The sequence below is a fragment of the Leptodactylus fuscus genome, chromosome 4, assembly GCF_031893055.1.
Source record: "Leptodactylus fuscus isolate aLepFus1 chromosome 4, aLepFus1.hap2, whole genome shotgun sequence".
Lineage (NCBI taxonomy): Eukaryota > Metazoa > Chordata > Amphibia > Anura > Leptodactylidae > Leptodactylus > Leptodactylus fuscus.
In genome coordinates this window covers 92552939-92572349 of record NC_134268.1, presented here as the reverse complement: position 1 = coordinate 92572349, position 19411 = coordinate 92552939, and the positions used below count along the sequence as shown (strand labels likewise).

Sequence of the window (19411 nt, the reverse complement as noted above, 5' to 3'; positions counted from 1 at the left end):
GTTACTTCCTCTAAAAATGATTAAATTCCAGGTCAGAGTACCGACCTCTGCCGATACCATTAAGATAATCATTTGTGGCCACAAGTTGAATTTTTGTATGAAAAGTGTAGAAAAGATAAAATACCTATAACTTCTATTAAAGCAATCTTACAGTTATTCAAGATAATGTTTACAGAAACACATTAACTGTTTCCGTTGTTCCATTTTTGTAAGGTTAGGTTCACACTTGCGTAGGTCTGTTAGGTACTCGTAGGGTTTCTGCAGGACTTTTCTCTCCACTGATTTTTGGTACATGTGAACCTAGCCTTACCCCTCATTCTCATCTGCATTGGTATTCCAAACGGAATACCAAATGCAATTGCAAGCAGTGTGCAGTAAAAGCACACGGACCCCATAGACTATAATGGGATCCGTGTGCTTGCTGCGTGCTACCCACACGAATCATGCGGACAGGAAAGTAGATTGTGAACTACTTTCCTATATGCAAGTTCTCTCCATTATAGTCTATGGGGATCCGTGTGCTTTTACTGCACAGCGCCTGCAATTGCATTTGATATTCCATTTGGGGGGGTTCCCATGCGGACTACCCCGAACGGAATACCAACGCAAATGTGAACCAACCCTTACCTGCACCAAAGTCTTTGTAACATATTGGCTCACATTTACTAGCACTGGCTGAAATGTAGCAGATTTATCATATAGTTACTGATGTTCATTGATAAATCTGTCACATCCTTAACCTGTCTACTCTGTTTTAACCACCTACACTCACCGGCCACTTTATTAGGTACACCTGTCCAACTGCTCGTTAACACTTAATTTCTAATCAGCCAATCACATGGCGGCAACTCAGTGCATTTAGGCATGTAGACATGGTCAAGACAATCTCCTGCAGTTCAAACCAAGCATCAGTATGGGTAAGAAAGGTGATTTGAGTGCCTTTGAACGTGGCATGGTTGTTGGTGCCAGAAGGGCTGGTCTGAGTATTTCAGAAACTGCTGATCTACTGGGATTTTCACGCACAACCATCTCTAGGGTTTACAGAGAATGGTCCGAAAAAGAAAAAACATCCAGTGAGCGGCAGTTCTGTGGGCGGAAATGCGTTGTTGATGCCAGAGGTCAGAGGAGAATGGCCAGACTGGTTCGAGCTGATAGAAAGGCAACAGTGACTGAAATAGCCACCCGTTACAACCAAGGTAGCCAGAAGAGCATCTCTGAACGCACAGTACGTCGAACTTTGAGGCAGATGGGCTACAGCAGCAGAAGACCACACTGGGTGCCACTCCTTTCAGCTAAGAACAGGAAACTGAGGCTACAATTTGCACAAGCTCATCGAAATTGGACAATTGAAGACTGGAAAAACGTTGCCTGGTCTGATGAGTCTCGATTTCTGCTGCGACATTCGGATGGTAGGGTCAGAATTTGGCGTCAACAACATGAAAGCATGGATCCATCCTGCCTTGTATCAACGGTTCAGGCTGGTGGTGGTGGTGTCATGGTGTGGGGAATATTTTCTTGGCACTCTTTGGGCCCCTTGGTACCAATTGAGCATCGTTGCAACGCCAAAGCCTACCTGAGTATTGTTGCTGACCATGTCCATCCCTTTATGACCACAATGTACCCAACATCTGATGGCTACTTTCAGCAGGATAATGCGCCATGTCATAAAGCTGGAATCATCTCAGACTGGTTTCTTGAACATGACAATGAGTTCACTGTACTCCAATGGCCTCCACAGTCACCAGATCTCAATCCAATAGAGCATCTTTGGGATGTGGTGGAACGGGAGATTCGCATCATGGATGTGCAGCCGACAAATCTGCGGCAACTGTGTGATGCCATCATGTCAATATGGACCAAAATCTCTGAGGAATGCTTCCAGCACCTTGTTGAATCTATGCCACGAAGAATTGAGGCAGTTCTGAAGGCAAAAGGGGTCCAACCCGTTACTAGCATGGTGTACCTAATAAAGTGGCCGGTGAGTGTATTAGTTGTCTTATTTTGGTCTAATTTAAGCCACACCTTTTTCCTGGGAAGCCACACCCATGAATCAAGATACACCAAGATGCCCCAAGCTGAACTACATTCTGTGCACAATAATAACTATGAGCCATTGTATTGTAATTTATTCTATTGAAGAGAAATGCTAGTGAATCACAGGTCAGAGTAATAATAGTTAAACATTAAATAGAGATTAGAGCCACGTATTCAGTTACTGCGGTAATATATTATAGGTAATCAGGCTAGCTGACCATAAAATGCTGATTTTTGACAAGTCATACCTTGACATTGTTACGAATTATCTGCAATAAGTTAGGTTCAGACAGTCTATTCTCTGTTTACAAAGAGAAGCATATTTCTACAGTATGTGTCTCCATTAGAGATGAGCGAACACTAAAATGTTCGAGGTTCGAAATTCGATTCGAACAGCCGCTCACTGTTCGAGTGTTCGAATGGGTTTCGAACCCCATTATAGTCTATGGGGAACATAAACTCGTTAAGGGGGAAACCCAAATTCGTGTCTGGAGGGTCACCAAGTCCACTATGACACCCCAGGAAATGATACCAACACCCTGGAATGACACTGGGACAGCAGGGGAAGCATGTCTGGGGGCATAAAAGTCACTTTATTTCATGGAAATCCCTGTCAGTTTGCGATTTTCGCAAGCTAACTTTTCCCCATAGAAATGCATTGGCCAGTGCTGATTGGCCAGAGTACGGAACTCGACCAATCAGCGCTGGCTCTGCTGGAGGAGGCGGAGTCTAAGATCGCTCCACACCAGTCTCCATTCAGGTCCGACCTTAGACTCCGCCTCCTCCGGCAGAGCCAGCGCTGATTGGCCAAAGGCTGGCCAATGCATTCCTATGCGAATGCAGAGACTTAGCAGTGCTGAGTCAGTTTTGCTCAACTACACATCTGATGCACACTCGGCACTGCTACATCAGATGTAGCAATCTGATGTAGCAGAGCCGAGGGTGCACTAGAACCCCTGTGCAAACTCAGTTCACGCTAATAGAATGCATTGGCCAGCGCTGATTGGTCAATGCATTCTATTAGCCCGATGAAGTAGAGCTGAATGTGTGTGCTAAGCACACACATTCAGCACTGCTTCATCACGCCAATACAATGCATTAGCCAGTGCTGATTGGCCAGAGTACGGAATTCGGCCAATCAGCGCTGGCTCTGCTGGAGGAGGCGGAGTCTAAGGTCGGACCTGAATGGAGACTGGTGTGGAGCGATCTTAGACTCCGCCTCCTCCAGCAGAGCCAGCGCTGATTGGCCAAATTCCGTACTCTGGCCAATCAGCGCTGGCCAATGCATTCTATTAGCCCGATGACGTAGAGCTGAATGTGTGTGCTAAGCACACACATTCAGCACTGCTTCATCACGCCAATACAATGCATTAGCCAGTGCTGATTGGCCAGAGTACGGAATTCGGCCAATCAGCGCTGGCCAATGCATTCTATTAGCCCGATGAAGTAGAGCTGAATGTGTGTCCTAAGCACACACATTCAGCACTGCTTCATCACGCCAATACAATTCATTAGCCAGTGCTGATTGGCCAGAGTACGGAATTCGGCCAATCAGCGCTGGCTCTGCTGGAGGAGGCGGAGTCTAAGGTCGGACCTGAATGGAGACTGGTGTGGAGCGATCTTAGACTCCGCCTCCTCCAGCAGAGCCAGCGCTGATTGGCCGAATTCCATACTCTGGCCAATCAGCGCTGGCCAATGCATTCTATTAGCCCGATGAAGTAGAGCTGAATGTGTGTGCTAAGCACACACATTCAGCACTGCTTCATCACGCCAATACAATGCATTAGCCAGTGCTGATTGGCCAGAGTACGGAATTCGGCCAATCAACGCTGGCCAATGCATTCTATTAGCTCGATGAAGTAGAGCTGAATGTGTGTGCTAAGCACACACATTCAGCACTGCTTCATCACGCCAATACAATGCATTAGCCAGTGCTGATTGGCCAGAGTACGGAATTCGGCCAATCAGCGCTGGCTCTGCTGGAGGAGGCGGAGTCTAAGATCGCTCCACACCAGTCTCCATTCAGGTCCGACCTTAGACTCCGCCTCCTCCAGCAGAGCCAGCGCTGATTGGCCGAATTCCGTACTCTGGCCAATCAGCACTGGCTAATGCATTGTATTGGCGTGATGAAGCAGTGCTGAATGTGTGTGCTTAGCACACACATTCAGCTCTACTTCATCGGGCTAATAGAATGCATTGGCCAGCGCTGATTGGCCAGAGTACGGAATTCGGCCAATCAGCGCTGGCTCTGCTGGAGGAGGCGGAGTCTAAGATCGCTCCACACCAGTCTCCATTCAGGTCCGACCTTAGACTTCGCCTCCTCCAGCAGAGCCAGCGCTGATTGGCCGAATTCCGTACTCTGGCCAATCAGCACTGGCTAATGCATTGTATTGGCGTGATGAAGCAGTGCTGAATGTGTGTGCTTAGCACACACATTCAGCTCTACTTCATCGGGCTAATAGAATGCATTGGCCAATCAGCGCTGGCCAATGCATTCTATTAGCGTGAACTGAGTTTGCACAGGGGTTCTAGTGCACCCTCGGCTCTGCTACATCAGATTGCTACATCTGATGTAGCAGTGCCGAGTGTGCATCAGATGTGTAGTTGAGCAAAACTGACTCAGCACTGCTAAGTCTCTGCATTCGCATAGGAATGCATTGGCCAGCCTTCGGCCAATCAGCGCTGGCTCTGCCGGAGGAGGCGGAGTCTAAGGTCGGACCTGAATGGAGACTGGTGTGGAGCGATCTTAGACTCCGCCTCCTCCAGCAGAGCCAGCGCTGATTGGTCGAGTTCCGTACTCTGGCCAATCAGCGCTGGCCAATGCATTCTATTAGCCCGATGAAGTAGAGCTGAATGTGTGTGCTTAGCACACACATTCAGCTCTACTTCATCAGGCTAATAGAATACATTGGCCAATCAGCGCTGGCCAATGCATTCTATTAGCTTGATGAAGCAGAGTGTGCACAAGGGTTCAAGCGCACCCTCGGCTCTGATGTAGCAGAGCTGAGGGTGCACAAGGGTTCAAGTGCACCCTCGGCTCTCCTACATCAGAGCCGAGGGTGCGCTTGAACCCTTGTGCAGCCTCGGCTCTGCTACATCAGAGCCGAGGGTGCGCTTGAACCCTTGTGCACACTCTGCTTCATCAAGCTAATAGAATGCATTGGCCAGCACTGATTGGCCAGAGTACGGAATTCGGCCAATCAGCGCTGGCCAATGCATCCCTATGGGAAAAAGTTTATCTCACAAAAATCACAATTACACACCCGATAGAGCCCCAAAAAGTTATTTTTAATAACATTCCCCCCTAAATAAAGGTTATCCCTAGCTATCCCTGCCTGTACAGCTATCCCTGTCTCATAGTCACAAAGTTCACATTCTCATATGACCCGGATTTGAAATCCACTATTCGTCTAAAATGGAGGTCACCTGATTTCGGCAGCCAATGACTTTTTCCAATTTTTTTCAATGCCCCCGGTGTCGTAGTTCCTGTCCCACCTCCCCTGCGCTGTTATTGGTGCAAAAAAGGCGCCAGGGAAGGTGGGAGGGGAATCGAATTTTGGCGCACTTTACCACGCGGTGTTCGATTCGATTCGAACATGGCGAACACCCTGATATCCGATCGAACATGTGTTCGATAGAACACTGTTCGCTCATCTCTAGTCTCCATAATAAGTGACAAACTCATAGAAAGTAATTGTAGAAAAATGCAGGACACTCTTATTAGTTCCAAGGTGCTCTGATAGGGTTTCACCCCAAAACCACTTAGGAAAGTATTTCAGACACTCAAGTATTCTTGTGAAACTCGTTATTTATTGAAGGTGATATTATGAAATAAGGAATCCACATACGCTGTCAAATTCTAAAACCATTTCACAATTAACCATTACATTCCAAGCTTCAAGAAGACCTTTCATGTCCCCATAGATGTGCATTATTATACACTGCTTATAAAGTCAACAGAATGCTGAATTCAGTGCACTGTTTGTATTCCCGGCATGTGCTGTCGAATTTCAGCACCGGTATTTCCTCACTATCAGAATAGTGGACTGTACAGCCCCCCAACCCCCCAACAGTGCAAGTCTATGGAAGAGTACAGTCGGAGAGTGTTCCTCACAGCTCAATGATGACGCTGAGCTGTAAGGCCTGCAGTGGGGAGATATTGGTGCCAAAATTAACAGCAACGATATCTCCAGCATCGGGGCACATACCAGGAAAGCCGACCGTGCGCTGAATTCAACACACTGTTGACTTTCTATAATGCAGCTTATCTATGAAGATGTGGAGGGTCTTCTTTATTTAACAATTTTGTAAATATAATATTAAAAAAGGAAGGTGGGGCGGGTATCCTATCTATCTATCTATCTATCTATCTATCTATCTATCTATCTATCTATATTGCATACGACCATGTGCTCATGCTGGCCATGATAGAACAGATAGCACACTGACCTACACCACAGTGGTCTGCAAAGGCCTTGTAGAAAGATAAGAGTATGAAATAGGGTTGCAGAATCTTTACAGAGTGCTTCCACTATGTATATTCTGTATAACAGCAATACTTAGTAGACATTATAGCAACCTGTGTTTATGTGAGTACCTGCACAAATCAACCTGTTTACAGAGAAATCCCAAATCAGCAGTGTATAAAGATAAAGTTGATGCCTTAGTTACATTTCTAACCTAATAGTAGATCCTCTAAACTGGAAACTGGCTAGATTGAGGTTTGGAAACCAAAGGATTCCACTAATCTGCACGATTATACTCTAATAGGTGCAGACAGATAGCAAGATGGTGGGTTATAATGATAATAGGGGCAGAATCACAGGAACAAGTCAATGAATCCTAGAGCAAGGGCACAGACAACACTGAGTCGTAATCCAGGGACAAGGCAAAGGTAAAGTTCAGCAATCAGGAACAGAGTAAAATAACACAGGAACAATAAACTAGGCAAAGATATTTCTTAATCTGCAGACAAGGTGCAGAAGCCAAAGAAACCTTTAAACAGGGACCCAATATAATGACAAGCCAATGCCATCGTCTGAGGACACAAGCAATTCCTTTGCATAACCAAAGTTCATCTTTGGCTCGATCATAAATAAGGTTAGAAGATTGTTCAGGACAAGTCAGAATGGGTTTTTTTTTGACTCGCAATGTCACATTTAAAGCCACAGTCTTCTCCACTCCTCACTGTTGCTCAGATGCTGCCTTATGCCTGGTTCACATCTGCGTCGGTAATCCGTTCAGGGGAATCTGCATGGGGACCCCCTGAACAAACCACTGAATGCATTTGCAAGCGGTGTGCAGTGAAAGCACACGGACCCCATAGACTATACTACTACTTGCCGTGAGATAACAGCACGGAACATGCGGACAGGAAAGTAGATTGTGAATAGAGAATGCTGAATATTATATTTACCTACATAACTCTACCATCTTGCACTATAATCAAACCATAATTTTCCAGGATTCCCCTTTCAGGGTTCTCAGAAAGCTAGTAATGCAGTAATAAGGACTAATAAATACTAAATATAATTATTAAATAAATAAATAAATAAATTCCCCTGCTTGCTCCCAAATCATGGCAACACTCACTTGATTTGCTTTTCAGCATTCTGGAAAAACTGGGTAGCGTAGCATGTGGGGCTGTAATGGGAAATTCTGAACAACAACTTTACCTAAATAAATCCCACTCCTTGCCACATAACTGTGCCCTATAATGTCAGATGTGCCTTTCAGAGTCCTGGGAAAGTTGGGTAGCATACCAGATAATGCTCTATTAGGCATTTCAGAATAATGAGTAAGTAAAGTTATATAAAATAAATCTCCATCATTTCTTCAAAATCATGACAGATCTTTTTGCCTTTCAGGGTCCTGGGAAAACTGGGTAATATATGACTCACTGTTGAAGTTTATCCACATTATAGTCTACTTAGCAGGAGGACCTGGCTTTGCACGGGTATATTTCATTTTTTGTTTGAATATGAATCATGTGATCATGTGTATCTCAGTATGGATATCATTGAAAAACCTGCCATCAGTTGTTACTTGGAGTTAAGCTCTGCTACATCTCTAGAGACACAGCTCTGCTATATCTCTACATTTGCACAGCCTACCCAGCTCTGTGACATCTCTGCATACGCACAGCCTAACTAGCACTGCTACATTTCTGCATACACCCAGCATACCTAGCTCTGCTACATCTCTGCACACCCACACGGCCCTGCTAAGGGTGTAGTGTATAAAAATGGTGGGGTTGTTATGGAAACCTGGAGTATAGCTGTGTGTGACAGTTGGCGCGCTATGCCTGTGATTGTTCTGGCATCTCAGCAGCTCGCTGGGACACCATATAATGAGCATGTTGTTATGTTGTTGGTGTTGATGAACCACCTACTGTGGCGTTTTGGCAGCTCCCAAGCTGACCTGCTGCTGAATTTGTTCTTCGCACCGAACCTGTGATTGTTCCGCCATCTCAGCAGCTCACTGGGATGCCATATAATGAGCATACCATATAATGAGAATTGTGTGATAACCGGCTGCCGTTAATGAATGGCATGGGCAATGTGGATGTCAAAAGCGATCAGGCATGCAAAATTTTTACACCCCATCTTTTTATTCTCAAGGGAGATATGCTTCTACTCCCTTCTGCATGTTGGCAAGACATACAATCTTTGACAAACTAAATGTACATGTGTATGGGTCACGGCTCGTTCACATCTGCGCCTGGGAGTCCGTTCTGCAGGTTTCCATTTCCTGCACAAAACTGGGCAGGAGAAGGAAACCTGCAGGACTCTCTCACCCATTCATTTGAATGGGTTTGAAAAGTGTCCGGCCTTGAGCGCCGGTGAGCGTTTTATGCTCTCCTCGGCAAAACCGGTTTCTTTAAACCGGACACAGAGTCGGACATGCAGTACTCTGTGTCCAGTTTTAAAAAAAAACGGTTTTAACGCAGAGAGCATAAAACACTCACCGGCGCTCACGGCCGGACTCAGCATGACAGGTTGCAGCAGAAGACGGAAACCTGAGAATGGAGTGCCGAACGCTGGTGTGAACCCAGCGTCAGAAGGAATAACTGTTGGACAAGCGATATTGAAGCTATTATGGGCACCTTTACTAGATGTATAGATCATTTTTATATTGAGATCTGTTTTATTTTTATCAAATGCAAATAGTCGCTCTGTACTTTTCTTTAGTATACTAAGAGAGTTCTGTCATATTGAAGATGCCTTATGCTAAAATACAATTCAATCTTTTAAACAGTTATGGAGATTCTTCCCATTGTCCTCAGATTATTATCAGTATCCACGATCAATATTCATGAATAAGCTTCTTTTAAAAGGAGTAGTAGCTTAGCTAGGATGGGAAATGAACACTTGGGTAGTTTTCTATAAATTCCTGTGTCATTTATTTTACCTTTAACCATTATCAGATTGGACTGGTTAATATACAACTATGGAAGAGAGTGAAGGTCTCTCTGAGATAGATCAACCTTTCCATGCAATTTATACACATTTACACAGGAAATAATATGTTACTAATAGAGATGAGCGAACAGCGTTCGATCGAGAACATGTTCGATCGGATATCAGGCTGTTCGAGATGTTTGATTCAAGTCGAACACCAGGTGGCAAACTCGCTAAAAATTTCCCCTCCCACGTTCCCTGGTGCTTTATTTGCACCTATAACTGCGCATGGGAGGTGGGACAGGAACTACGACAACGGAGCCATTGAAACAAAATCGGAAAAAGTAATTGGCTGGCTAATTCAGGTGACCTCCAATTTATACGAAAAGTGGATTTAATATCTGGTTCATATGAGACTGTGAACTATGTGACTTTGAGACAGGGATAGATGTACAGGCAGGGTTAGCTAGGGATTACCTTTATTTAGGGGGGAATGTCACTTACCCAGCTCTTTGGGGCTCTATCTGGTTGGGATCCCTGTCAGCTTGCGATATGCGGGAGCTGACTTTTTCTCATAGGAATGCATTGACCAGCGTTGATTGGCCGAATGCCATACAGAGTACAGCATTCGGCCAATCAACGCTGGTTTTGCCGGAGGCTCGTCTGTGAGAAGGCCGAGTCTAATATCGGACCAGAATGGTGAATGGAGAATGATGTGGACCGACCTTAGACTCCGCCTCCTCCGGCAGAGCCAGCGTTGATTGGCCGAATGCTGTACTCTGTATGGCATTCAGCCAATCAACGCTGGTCAATGCATTCATATGCCGAGATGTAGCACTGCTGCACCGGAGATTAAGCAGAGCTGAGTGTGTGCTGAACCCTGCTGCACACTCAGCTCTGCTGATGCAGCAGAGCTGAGTGTGCAGCAGGGTTCAGCGCATCTCTGATGTAGCAGAGCTGAGTGTGCAGCAGGGTTCAGACATTAGACTCTGCCTCCTCACAGACAAGCCTCTGGCAGAACCAGTGTTGATTGTCTGAATGCTGTACTCTGTATGGCATTCAACAACCACAGGGGTTTGGGTGGTGGGTGCCCGTCCCTGGTGATCTGCTTACAACTTCCCTTATGGGTGAGTGCTCACATTATTTTGGTCTGTATTTACAACATGTCCACTTCCTAATATATGTTGGTTACTGGACCTCTGAGGGCAATGTTTGTGCCGCTCTTTGTATATAGGAAGTAAGATACATTTAAACAGGACCTACAAATTTTGATATTATAACACTCATTGCTCTTTTCAATAGGTGAACACAAACATTAGGGTTCATATTTAGGTCCTATATGGCTGTATTTGATGGGCAGTAATACTCACCCATGTGAGTTTTAATACATGATATGAGTATATATTTTGTACTTTGGATGTTTTGTAAGGAAAATTAGCAGTATCTACAGGGACTGCTATTGGCTGTGGCATCCCACTACACCCATTTTTGTATGTGTACATTTGTTTCCTTTACATTGTCCTATCTTTTGTATGTGGTAAATTATTATAATAAAGATTTTTGAGATTTTTATTAGTACGTTGCATATCTGATGTCATACTTACCCTTCTTTGTGGTTGTTGTTCGTGTTTTGTTGGTAAGGACATGTTTCTATAGGGCGTAGAATACACAATGGAACTCATGAATTTATTGTTATACATATATTGTGTTCCTATATTGCTTTGTGTTTTTCAATCTGTATGGCATTCAGCCAATCAATGCTGGTCAATGCATTCCTATGGGAAAAAGTCAGCTCACACATATCACAAGCTGACAGGGATCCCGACGTAATACAGTGACTTGGGCATGTTAGATGCCCCCAGACATGCTTCCCCTTCTGTCCCAGTTGCATTCCAGAGGTGTTGGTATCATTTCCTGGGGTGTCATAGTGGTTTCCCCCTAAACGAGTATTTATTCCCCATAGACTATAATGAGGTTGGATGTTAGATCGAACAGTCGAGTATTGAGCGGCTACTTGAATCAAACTTCGAACATTTCACTGTTTGCTCATCTCTAGTTACTAAACTACTGAACTATGTCATGGTAATTCACCATATCTAGGTCATACCATAAATACTGGATACTGTGATAACCGTTATTATGTGGTTTTTAATGATTATCTTCAATAGTTTATATTAACTCCCTGCCCTACCCTCCACGGAGCACATAGTTTAATTTCAGTGCAGTTCTTATGTCTAAAGAAAACTTGTCAGTGTAATAGGGGAAGAAAACCTTTATACTACAGGATACATTGTTCATATCCCATTAGGAATGTACAGTATAAGCATAAACTAGATAAAGTTGCCCACAAGAGTATAAAATACTAATATTGGAATAGTACAAGAAGAGCCAATATTCCACCTTTGTCTACCAAATCAGTCCACATACATAGGTAGAACTAAAGCAACAAATACTTGTTATGGAGTCTAACAACAAAAGGTGCTATTTCAATGACTTCAATGGGAGACGCTCACGAGGCTTACCTTGAGTCAGCCACGGAGTCCGCAGCTCGACACATGCTCCTGTTTAGTTCCATTCATTCGGGCCTAATCAGGAGCGGGATGCCGCGATGGGATGCCGATTAACTGCATGGTCCCCATGCGGACTCCCCCGAACGGAATACCAACGCAGATGTGAACGAGGTGTTAGATAGCTGTTGGTCAAACACTCCATCACCTAGCAGCTATTCCTCCTGACTCCCACATCCTTGACTAAGCAAGCATGTAATTTCAATGGGGAGAAGGTGATAGACTTCTATAGCAGGGTTTTAGTTTTTTTTCCAAAAGATCAGGCATGTTGAAGTCCAATATGCTTGATCCTCATTTTCCTTAACATCTGCCATCAAGGGAGAATCTTAAAATACCATATGTATTACATAATCATCCAAACCACAATTAATAGGTTTGGATGAATTTTGTGCATGACTACCTTAACCCCTTAAGCAATAGCCACCATGTACAACAGATGTGTGGAGGAATAGCATGGCATAGGCTACGGGAATGTGCCTGCACCATACCAAGAGGGTGTTTGCTGAGTTATAAAGTTTAATGCAGATCTCCAATTAAGAAATGACTTTTCATAAATGAATAGTACATGTGAATGCAAGAAATTTTGAAATATATTTTTATTAAGGAAATCTGTTTCCTTCTTATTTTACTCTATGCAGTGTTAGACACTTACAATGGAAGCACACATTTTCATGGGGAAAAAGGTGTTATATACAACTGAGCCTGACCTATCTGTGTCGTTGGTTTAATATGCTTCCCACTGGTGACCGATTCCCTTTAAAAAACGGCTGCTGGGAAATGAGCTGGTGCAAAAAAAGAGATTATCATTTATTAGAACAGATACATGACCGTTTGTCCTTTGTTGTCTTAAGAGTGAAGTAAATTGCAGATGGCAAATGTCAGGTCTATATCTCTTATCCAGGAAACACCATTGGCCCCAATCTGTGTCACTACTCCATCTGTCAGGTATAGTTACAATACCATAAATATATTAGGCCTTACATGGTTAAGCTCAGTCACACACTGCTAATCAGGTTTGCAGAAAGTTAATGATTTCCATGGTGTAGAGTGTGCTGTTAACCACTTAACGCATTTCTGTGACTCTTGTATTTCCAGTCTTACATTGCATTGAATATATGATTTTGGATCATCGATAACTATCTGACCAATGACAAATCCTAATTTCCTGTCATTGATCCTCTACAGTAAACATAAGGTTTATGTCTAATACCTTTAAATACACTAAACAGTATAAAAGAAAAATTATTTGAGGCCGGGGCCCCAGGTAACATATACGCCACAATTTTGTAGTGGAGGAAATGCTGCGGCAAAAACAGCGTTTTACAGTACCCGAAAAGTGGATGGGATTTTGGCTAATCCCATCCACACATTGTCAGCCCAGTCATTTGTCGCAAGGTAATTTTGAGGAGGTAGGGTCACTAGTAGGGGGATTCTGAGGAAGGGGTGTAATAGAAGTCACTAAAGTGATGGGGAGAGTACATACAGGGAAATTTGAGAAAGAGGTGCACCAGCAGGAACCCCTGAGGCAGTGAAGATGTTGCAGTGAGGTCAGGAATGAGGCACTGCTGGTGTACCCCCTTCTCACATCCACCTGCAGGTGCCCCCATCCACTCAGGGACCACTTCTGGTGCTCCCCTTCCTAGGCATTTACAGGGGAATTTGAGAATGGGCTACACCAGCAGGATTCTGTGCGGTGATGGGGGGCATCAGCATGAGGCACCAAGGAGTGAGGAGACATGGTAGCATAAAATGGTGCTGTAGTGCCTCCCTCCTGACATCAGAGTGGCATCTTTATTAACTCTACACGGGCAGCAGGATACACTCTCTGGTCTGTGACAACTATCTTCCCTGGAACCGGGGGCTATATTCTGCTTCCCATAAGCCATCGGCAACAGGTTCTCACATAGTGTATTCCTCTGTCGCCAGGCTGCTCTAGTCTACTGTGTACATCCGCCCCTTTGGTATCTGGCCGCACCCTTACTTAAAAGCACCCATCATGAGATGAGATGACACTGACAATAGGCAATATAACAACATTGCAGCTCTCAAGGAGGGGAAGGCCTAGATACCAAGGGTGCAAAACTATATAGCCTCCTGCATGTTACTATAGAGCTGATCTGGGTCCTGTAGGGTCTAGCAGCTCTAACAGCAGCACTAACAGACTCTGCTCCTGGTAGATCACGTAACCGCCAGGGTCAGAGGGGCGCCACCATGATCCTATGTATACAGGGCTCATTGAGTGCTGTGTACACAGCGATCAGGGAAGGCAGGAATGGTTTATTACAGCCATAGTTACAGCCAGCTCCCTGTTTCAGCAGCTGCATGATTTCAAGAACATGAGAGGGACCACTCAGATGTATATAGTATATGGGCAGTCCTGAAGAGGTTAATAAAACAGAATAACAGGAACAAAGAGCTGAAAATTGATTCTGTTTGTGCAGTTTTTCTATGGTATATTCTTCAATACATTTTTACAACAGATATTTTTGGCATTGTTTAAAGCTCTAGCTTAACATCTGAATAAATTACAATAGCATTACATTATGAAATTTAGGAAAGGCATGTTGCCACACAGTATCATACTCCGTTTGTGACCCCCACACAGTATAAAGCCCCTTAGTGTCCTTCATGGAGCATAATGGGGCCTTATTGGCCTCACATGTTATAATGCACCCTTAGTGTCCTTATACAGTATAATGCCCCACAAAATATTATTTCTCCCACACTGTTATGCCCAAAACAATATAATGCTTGCTTAGTGGCTCCACGCAGTATAATGATCTCTGCGCAATACACTGCTCCCTTAGAACTTTGTAACTGTCCATTTGGTTCCAGGAGAAGCGTCAAAAATACTGGCCTCCAATGAGGAAGGTAAAAATAATACTAGTATAGACATATTGGTAAAAATGTCAATCAGGCTGGTAGTTTGTAGGCTAGCTGGCAACCCTACCTATGACAAAGCCAATGGCAGCTTCTTTCCCCCTTCACTAACAGAGCCCCTACCACCTTTGCTGTCCATGTCCCTTTACCTTATAATGCCTCCCCCCCCCCCCCCCAGTGACCTGTAAACCAGTAAACAACCACTTCTATTTGCCTCTCCAAGCAGCAAATTATTAAAATGGTGCTATGATCCCTGCGGCACAAGCTGCACAAAGATGTAATCCAACTGACAGCTAATGACGGATCAATTTCTGGAGGGAATCCAAGGAAACTTCATGTGACTGAAACGATCATTTATCTGTATGGTTCAGACAAACAGCAGTAAATATTCACATAACTATCTTTCTATACACAGCTCCCTATGAAGGCAGAAAAGTGATATCAGGGAGAGGTGGCAGGGGTACTCCCCTCATGACTGCACAGAGATTATGTGTATGGTGTTTTATTATTACGTCTATCTATGAAGCTATGATAGGGTATGCTGCCTTTATAAAAGAAAGTCTTACACCTGTTCTCCAGTAGTGTGTGGAACTGCAGGGCACCCCATTTATTTCATTGGCATTGAACTGCAATACCAGATGCAAACTGTGGGCAGATGTGGCATTGTTTGTAGAAAGCAGCGACCTTTCAGCTGACAGATCTGCATTAACAGGGCCTGAATGTAGTATAATACAGAAATGAACTGTCCTCCATTTATAGAATATGTCTATGTCCTCTGCTACTTATATCCTAAATTATAACATTATCATTGAGCACATAAAACATATGGTTAACACATTATAATAAGTATAACAAGTAATAATCTGTGAATTAACCCATATTTCACATTCCAAACACCCAGGGATCACCCCTGCATGTTGGGATGGCTACTTAGTTAGAAACAGGAGAGATATATACTGTCAGTGATCAATACTGAGGGTCACTGTAAAAATAACGGAAACAGGGGCAAATTATAACCTTACAGTAAAGAGGATGCATACACTATGTCTACTTATGTGGCAGGGAAAGGAGAGGAGGCTGAAGAGCCTGCCTTTATAGGGGGCATTCACACTACCATTGGTGACTGTCACTAGTGTCTGTAACTATTGTCCGTTACAAGATTTTAGCAACGGACACTAGCTGAACTGTCAGAAATCCGTTAAAATTTCCATTCATTTCAATGGTACTTTACTTTGTATCCGTTAGTATCCGTATATGTCCGTTTACACCCAATCCATCAAAAGTCTGTTCTTTTTCAGCGGACAAAAAATCCTACATGCAGGACATTTGTGACCGTTATCAAAAACAGATGGCAAGTGTCCGTTATTTATTAACATTGAAGTCTATGGGCAACTGATTTACAATGGACAGTAACTGATAGCCATCAGTTACTGTTCGTTACTTTGTGTCCGTGTTTTCTGTGCATGCTCAGAAAGCAGAAACAACCCCCCCCCCACACACACACACACAAAAAAAACGGACAGTATAAAAAAACGGAGACTAACTGACACTAAGGGCGGGTTCACACCAGCGCCTGATCTCTGCTTTGTGGGTTTCCATCTTCTGCTGACAGGAGATGGAAACCCGGCAGTTAGTCTCCGCCCGTGAGCCTCTTCTGGTCTCCGCGGCGAAACCGTTTTGTTCTTTTTTTAACCGGACACAAAGTCCTGCATGTCCTACTTTGTGTCTGGTTAAAAAAAAACGGTTTCGCCGCGGAGACCAGAAGACGCTCACGGGCGGACACTTTGCAAACCCATTCAAGTGAATGGGTTTGAAAGCTGACTGCCGGTTTCCATCTCCTGTCCAGTTTCTAGGGCAGGAAACAGAAACCTGCAAAGAGGAGACCGGGCGCAGGTGTGAATCTGCCCTTACTAATGTTAACTGACACTAACTGATGCTAGTGTGTCCGTTTTTTTAAATGGATCAGTTAAAAAAACGGACACATTATCATCAGTTAGTTTCCATTAATGTCTGTTACGAGTTTTTTTACTGACACATTCATACCAGAAGTACTCACTTAAGACGGATTTTTCTTAGCATTGCTCATTTACACAATTGCAAAGGAAAACCTCAAAACCTGTTATTAATAAAAGATTAGATAATAACCTAATAAACTATTTTTACAATAATTTCCCTTACATGATAAAATATAATGAAATTATACTTAGACTTTAAACGTCTCTTTGCAGGTATGACTGGTGCAGACTCTTTCCTTGCAGATAATTCTGAAAATACTGAACAATACATTTCATAGTGTAACTTTACAACGCAGTGTCTGTGGATGTCACATTTTGTTTCTTAGGCCATACCCTGGACAGTGCTTATTGTTTCATCTTCACTGAAGTGTTGCTGCAGCCCACAACCAAGTGAATGTGACAGAGACATGAGTATGGACTTTTCAATGTCCTGGCAGCCTACACTATCTCTCTGGAAGGATTTACCATAATTGTGGAATCAATGGAAGAGTAAATAAAGCATGTACAACAGCGAAATGACTCCTTACATAGAGGTCATATCTTCAAGCAGTGAAGATGGATAATTAAAGGAAAACAATTTTAGCCTCTAGCTAGACTCTAAGTACACATTGTATATAACAAAAACATTATGTAAAAGAATGTTATTTTGGGTTTACTTCCGTCCTGAAAGTAAACTTACTGGTTTTCATGTGCTGTTACATACCTGGAATTCTATTCAGTGTCACCCAGTAATGTTCATCTGGACTGTAAGTGTCCTTAGACCACTTCAAAAGATCCAAGGCTCTCTGATCTTCTAGAATAAATTTAGTAAATTCCCTTGTCAGGGCAACGTATGCAGACCCAAAATAAATGGTAATATTGTGAGGAGGGGGAGGCTTTAAAATGTTGGTCCTAACCACATAAGAATGTGCTATATCCTCACGATGAACATATTTGGTGCGGGGGATGGCATGATCTGGAGGCAGGACCCCAGGTGTGATATTTTTTCCATTGAATTTTTTTAAATGCTGTACAATCTCCCTATTAGTCTTCAAAGGGAAATCCTGTCCACACGTATTGATCACATACTTCCACTGCACCTCAGATTTCAGCAGATCTTTCATGCAGTTCAGATCAGCCTGCAGTCTGGATATTCCAGCATAAACCACAGGCTCCATCTTCGAGGCGAGAAAAGCATTAGGAAAGCAGTCTACAAAATCATTTACTCTCTGCAAGTAATCTGCGCTTGACTTCTCATCCACATGGATACAGTATATATTTTGAGGCATGTAGATCGCTCTAAACAGTCTCTCGAATGTATCAAATTCCTTATGCACTGTCATCATATAAGCTAGCGGAAAGGCTGCCTCTTCATCTGAAAGAGGATTTGTGATGTAGTGATTGTGCGTTGTATAATCTTCACAGTTATACCTTTCATACGAGTTAGTGACTGTAGGTTGGTACAGAGATTTTTGTCCATTTAAAAGTGCATCACAGGCTTCTATTAAAAGGATTCTTTCTTCAGTTGCATTAAATCTGTGGAAAGTCTTCCATTTTACTAGGTTGTTGTTATAATATAACAACAGAAGGGTTACACTTAATACAGGAATAGGAAATATGTATCGCATCCAAGAAGTCATTATTAAATAAGAAGAGAAATCTTATACCTCCATTGAAATATGCCTTTCATCTACTGTATATTCCGGGATTGCTGAATGCTGCATTATCCTTTCTCTGTGCAAGCCTTCCTCCTGGCAATGTAATTGTGTCATCTCTTTTCAGTGTGTAGCAGAACCAGTCTATGTTCTCTCCCTTTCTTCATATGATTTTCTGCAGCCTGCATGAGGCAGTGATGACCTTCTGTTCACTTTAACGATTTGCATATGAAAGCCCTGAGCGTGCTCATTGGTTAGTAGCATGTTACTGACTGCTTTAATCTGTCCTTTCCCTTTTTCCTTGCATATGTTTCACAAGCAAGCCCTGCTGCTGGATCTGCTCTGTATTTAGAAATACAGCCACATTAGATGAACAACTAATTATGTTTGCAGACACATTGTAGCAATTGTTGAACCGGGGTCTGCTATACAGGACTGAGGGCTGTAAATACATTAAAAAATATTTTTCTTTTTCTGTGTTTATAATCTCATTAGTATTATTTGCCTTTATCTGATAGAAATTCTACTGTATTTTATGCAAATGAATGCTCTTCTGAAAGAAGAAAAGAAACAATTTCATATCAGTCAAACCAGAAACTCCTCCAAGTAATTCTGTCACCTCCCTGATATATCTATGTTAGTAAATACTGGTATCCTTTCTAAATTAACAATTTTGGATTACGCTTTTTAGACTGTTGTGTAGTGTTGTTCTCCTAGAAATGTATGAATATATTGACAATTGGGTGTTACCAATTTGGAGTGTTTCTCTGCACACTCTGATACTGACCAATGAGAGCTGATAGTGTCAGTGTCTTCTCTGACATGAGAAATAGGGATGCCTAATTGTCAATTTATTTACTGTATAAATAGTCAGAAGCAAC

General features: G+C 43.2%; 1 protein-coding gene across 1 annotated transcript in view; it reads right to left on the bottom strand.

Moving 5' to 3' along the window:
* The window catches only part of LOC142200464 (N-acetyllactosaminide beta-1,6-N-acetylglucosaminyl-transferase-like), a 44388-nt gene extending 25688 nt beyond the window's left edge, over positions 1-18700 (bottom strand). The window contains exon 1 of the mRNA XM_075270845.1: positions 17600-18700. Within this exon, the coding sequence (XP_075126946.1) occupies positions 17600-18515 (916 nt within the window). The 5' untranslated portion in view covers positions 18516-18700. The remainder of the gene's footprint in view (positions 1-17599) is intronic.
* Between the last annotated feature and the right edge of the window lie 711 nt (positions 18701-19411).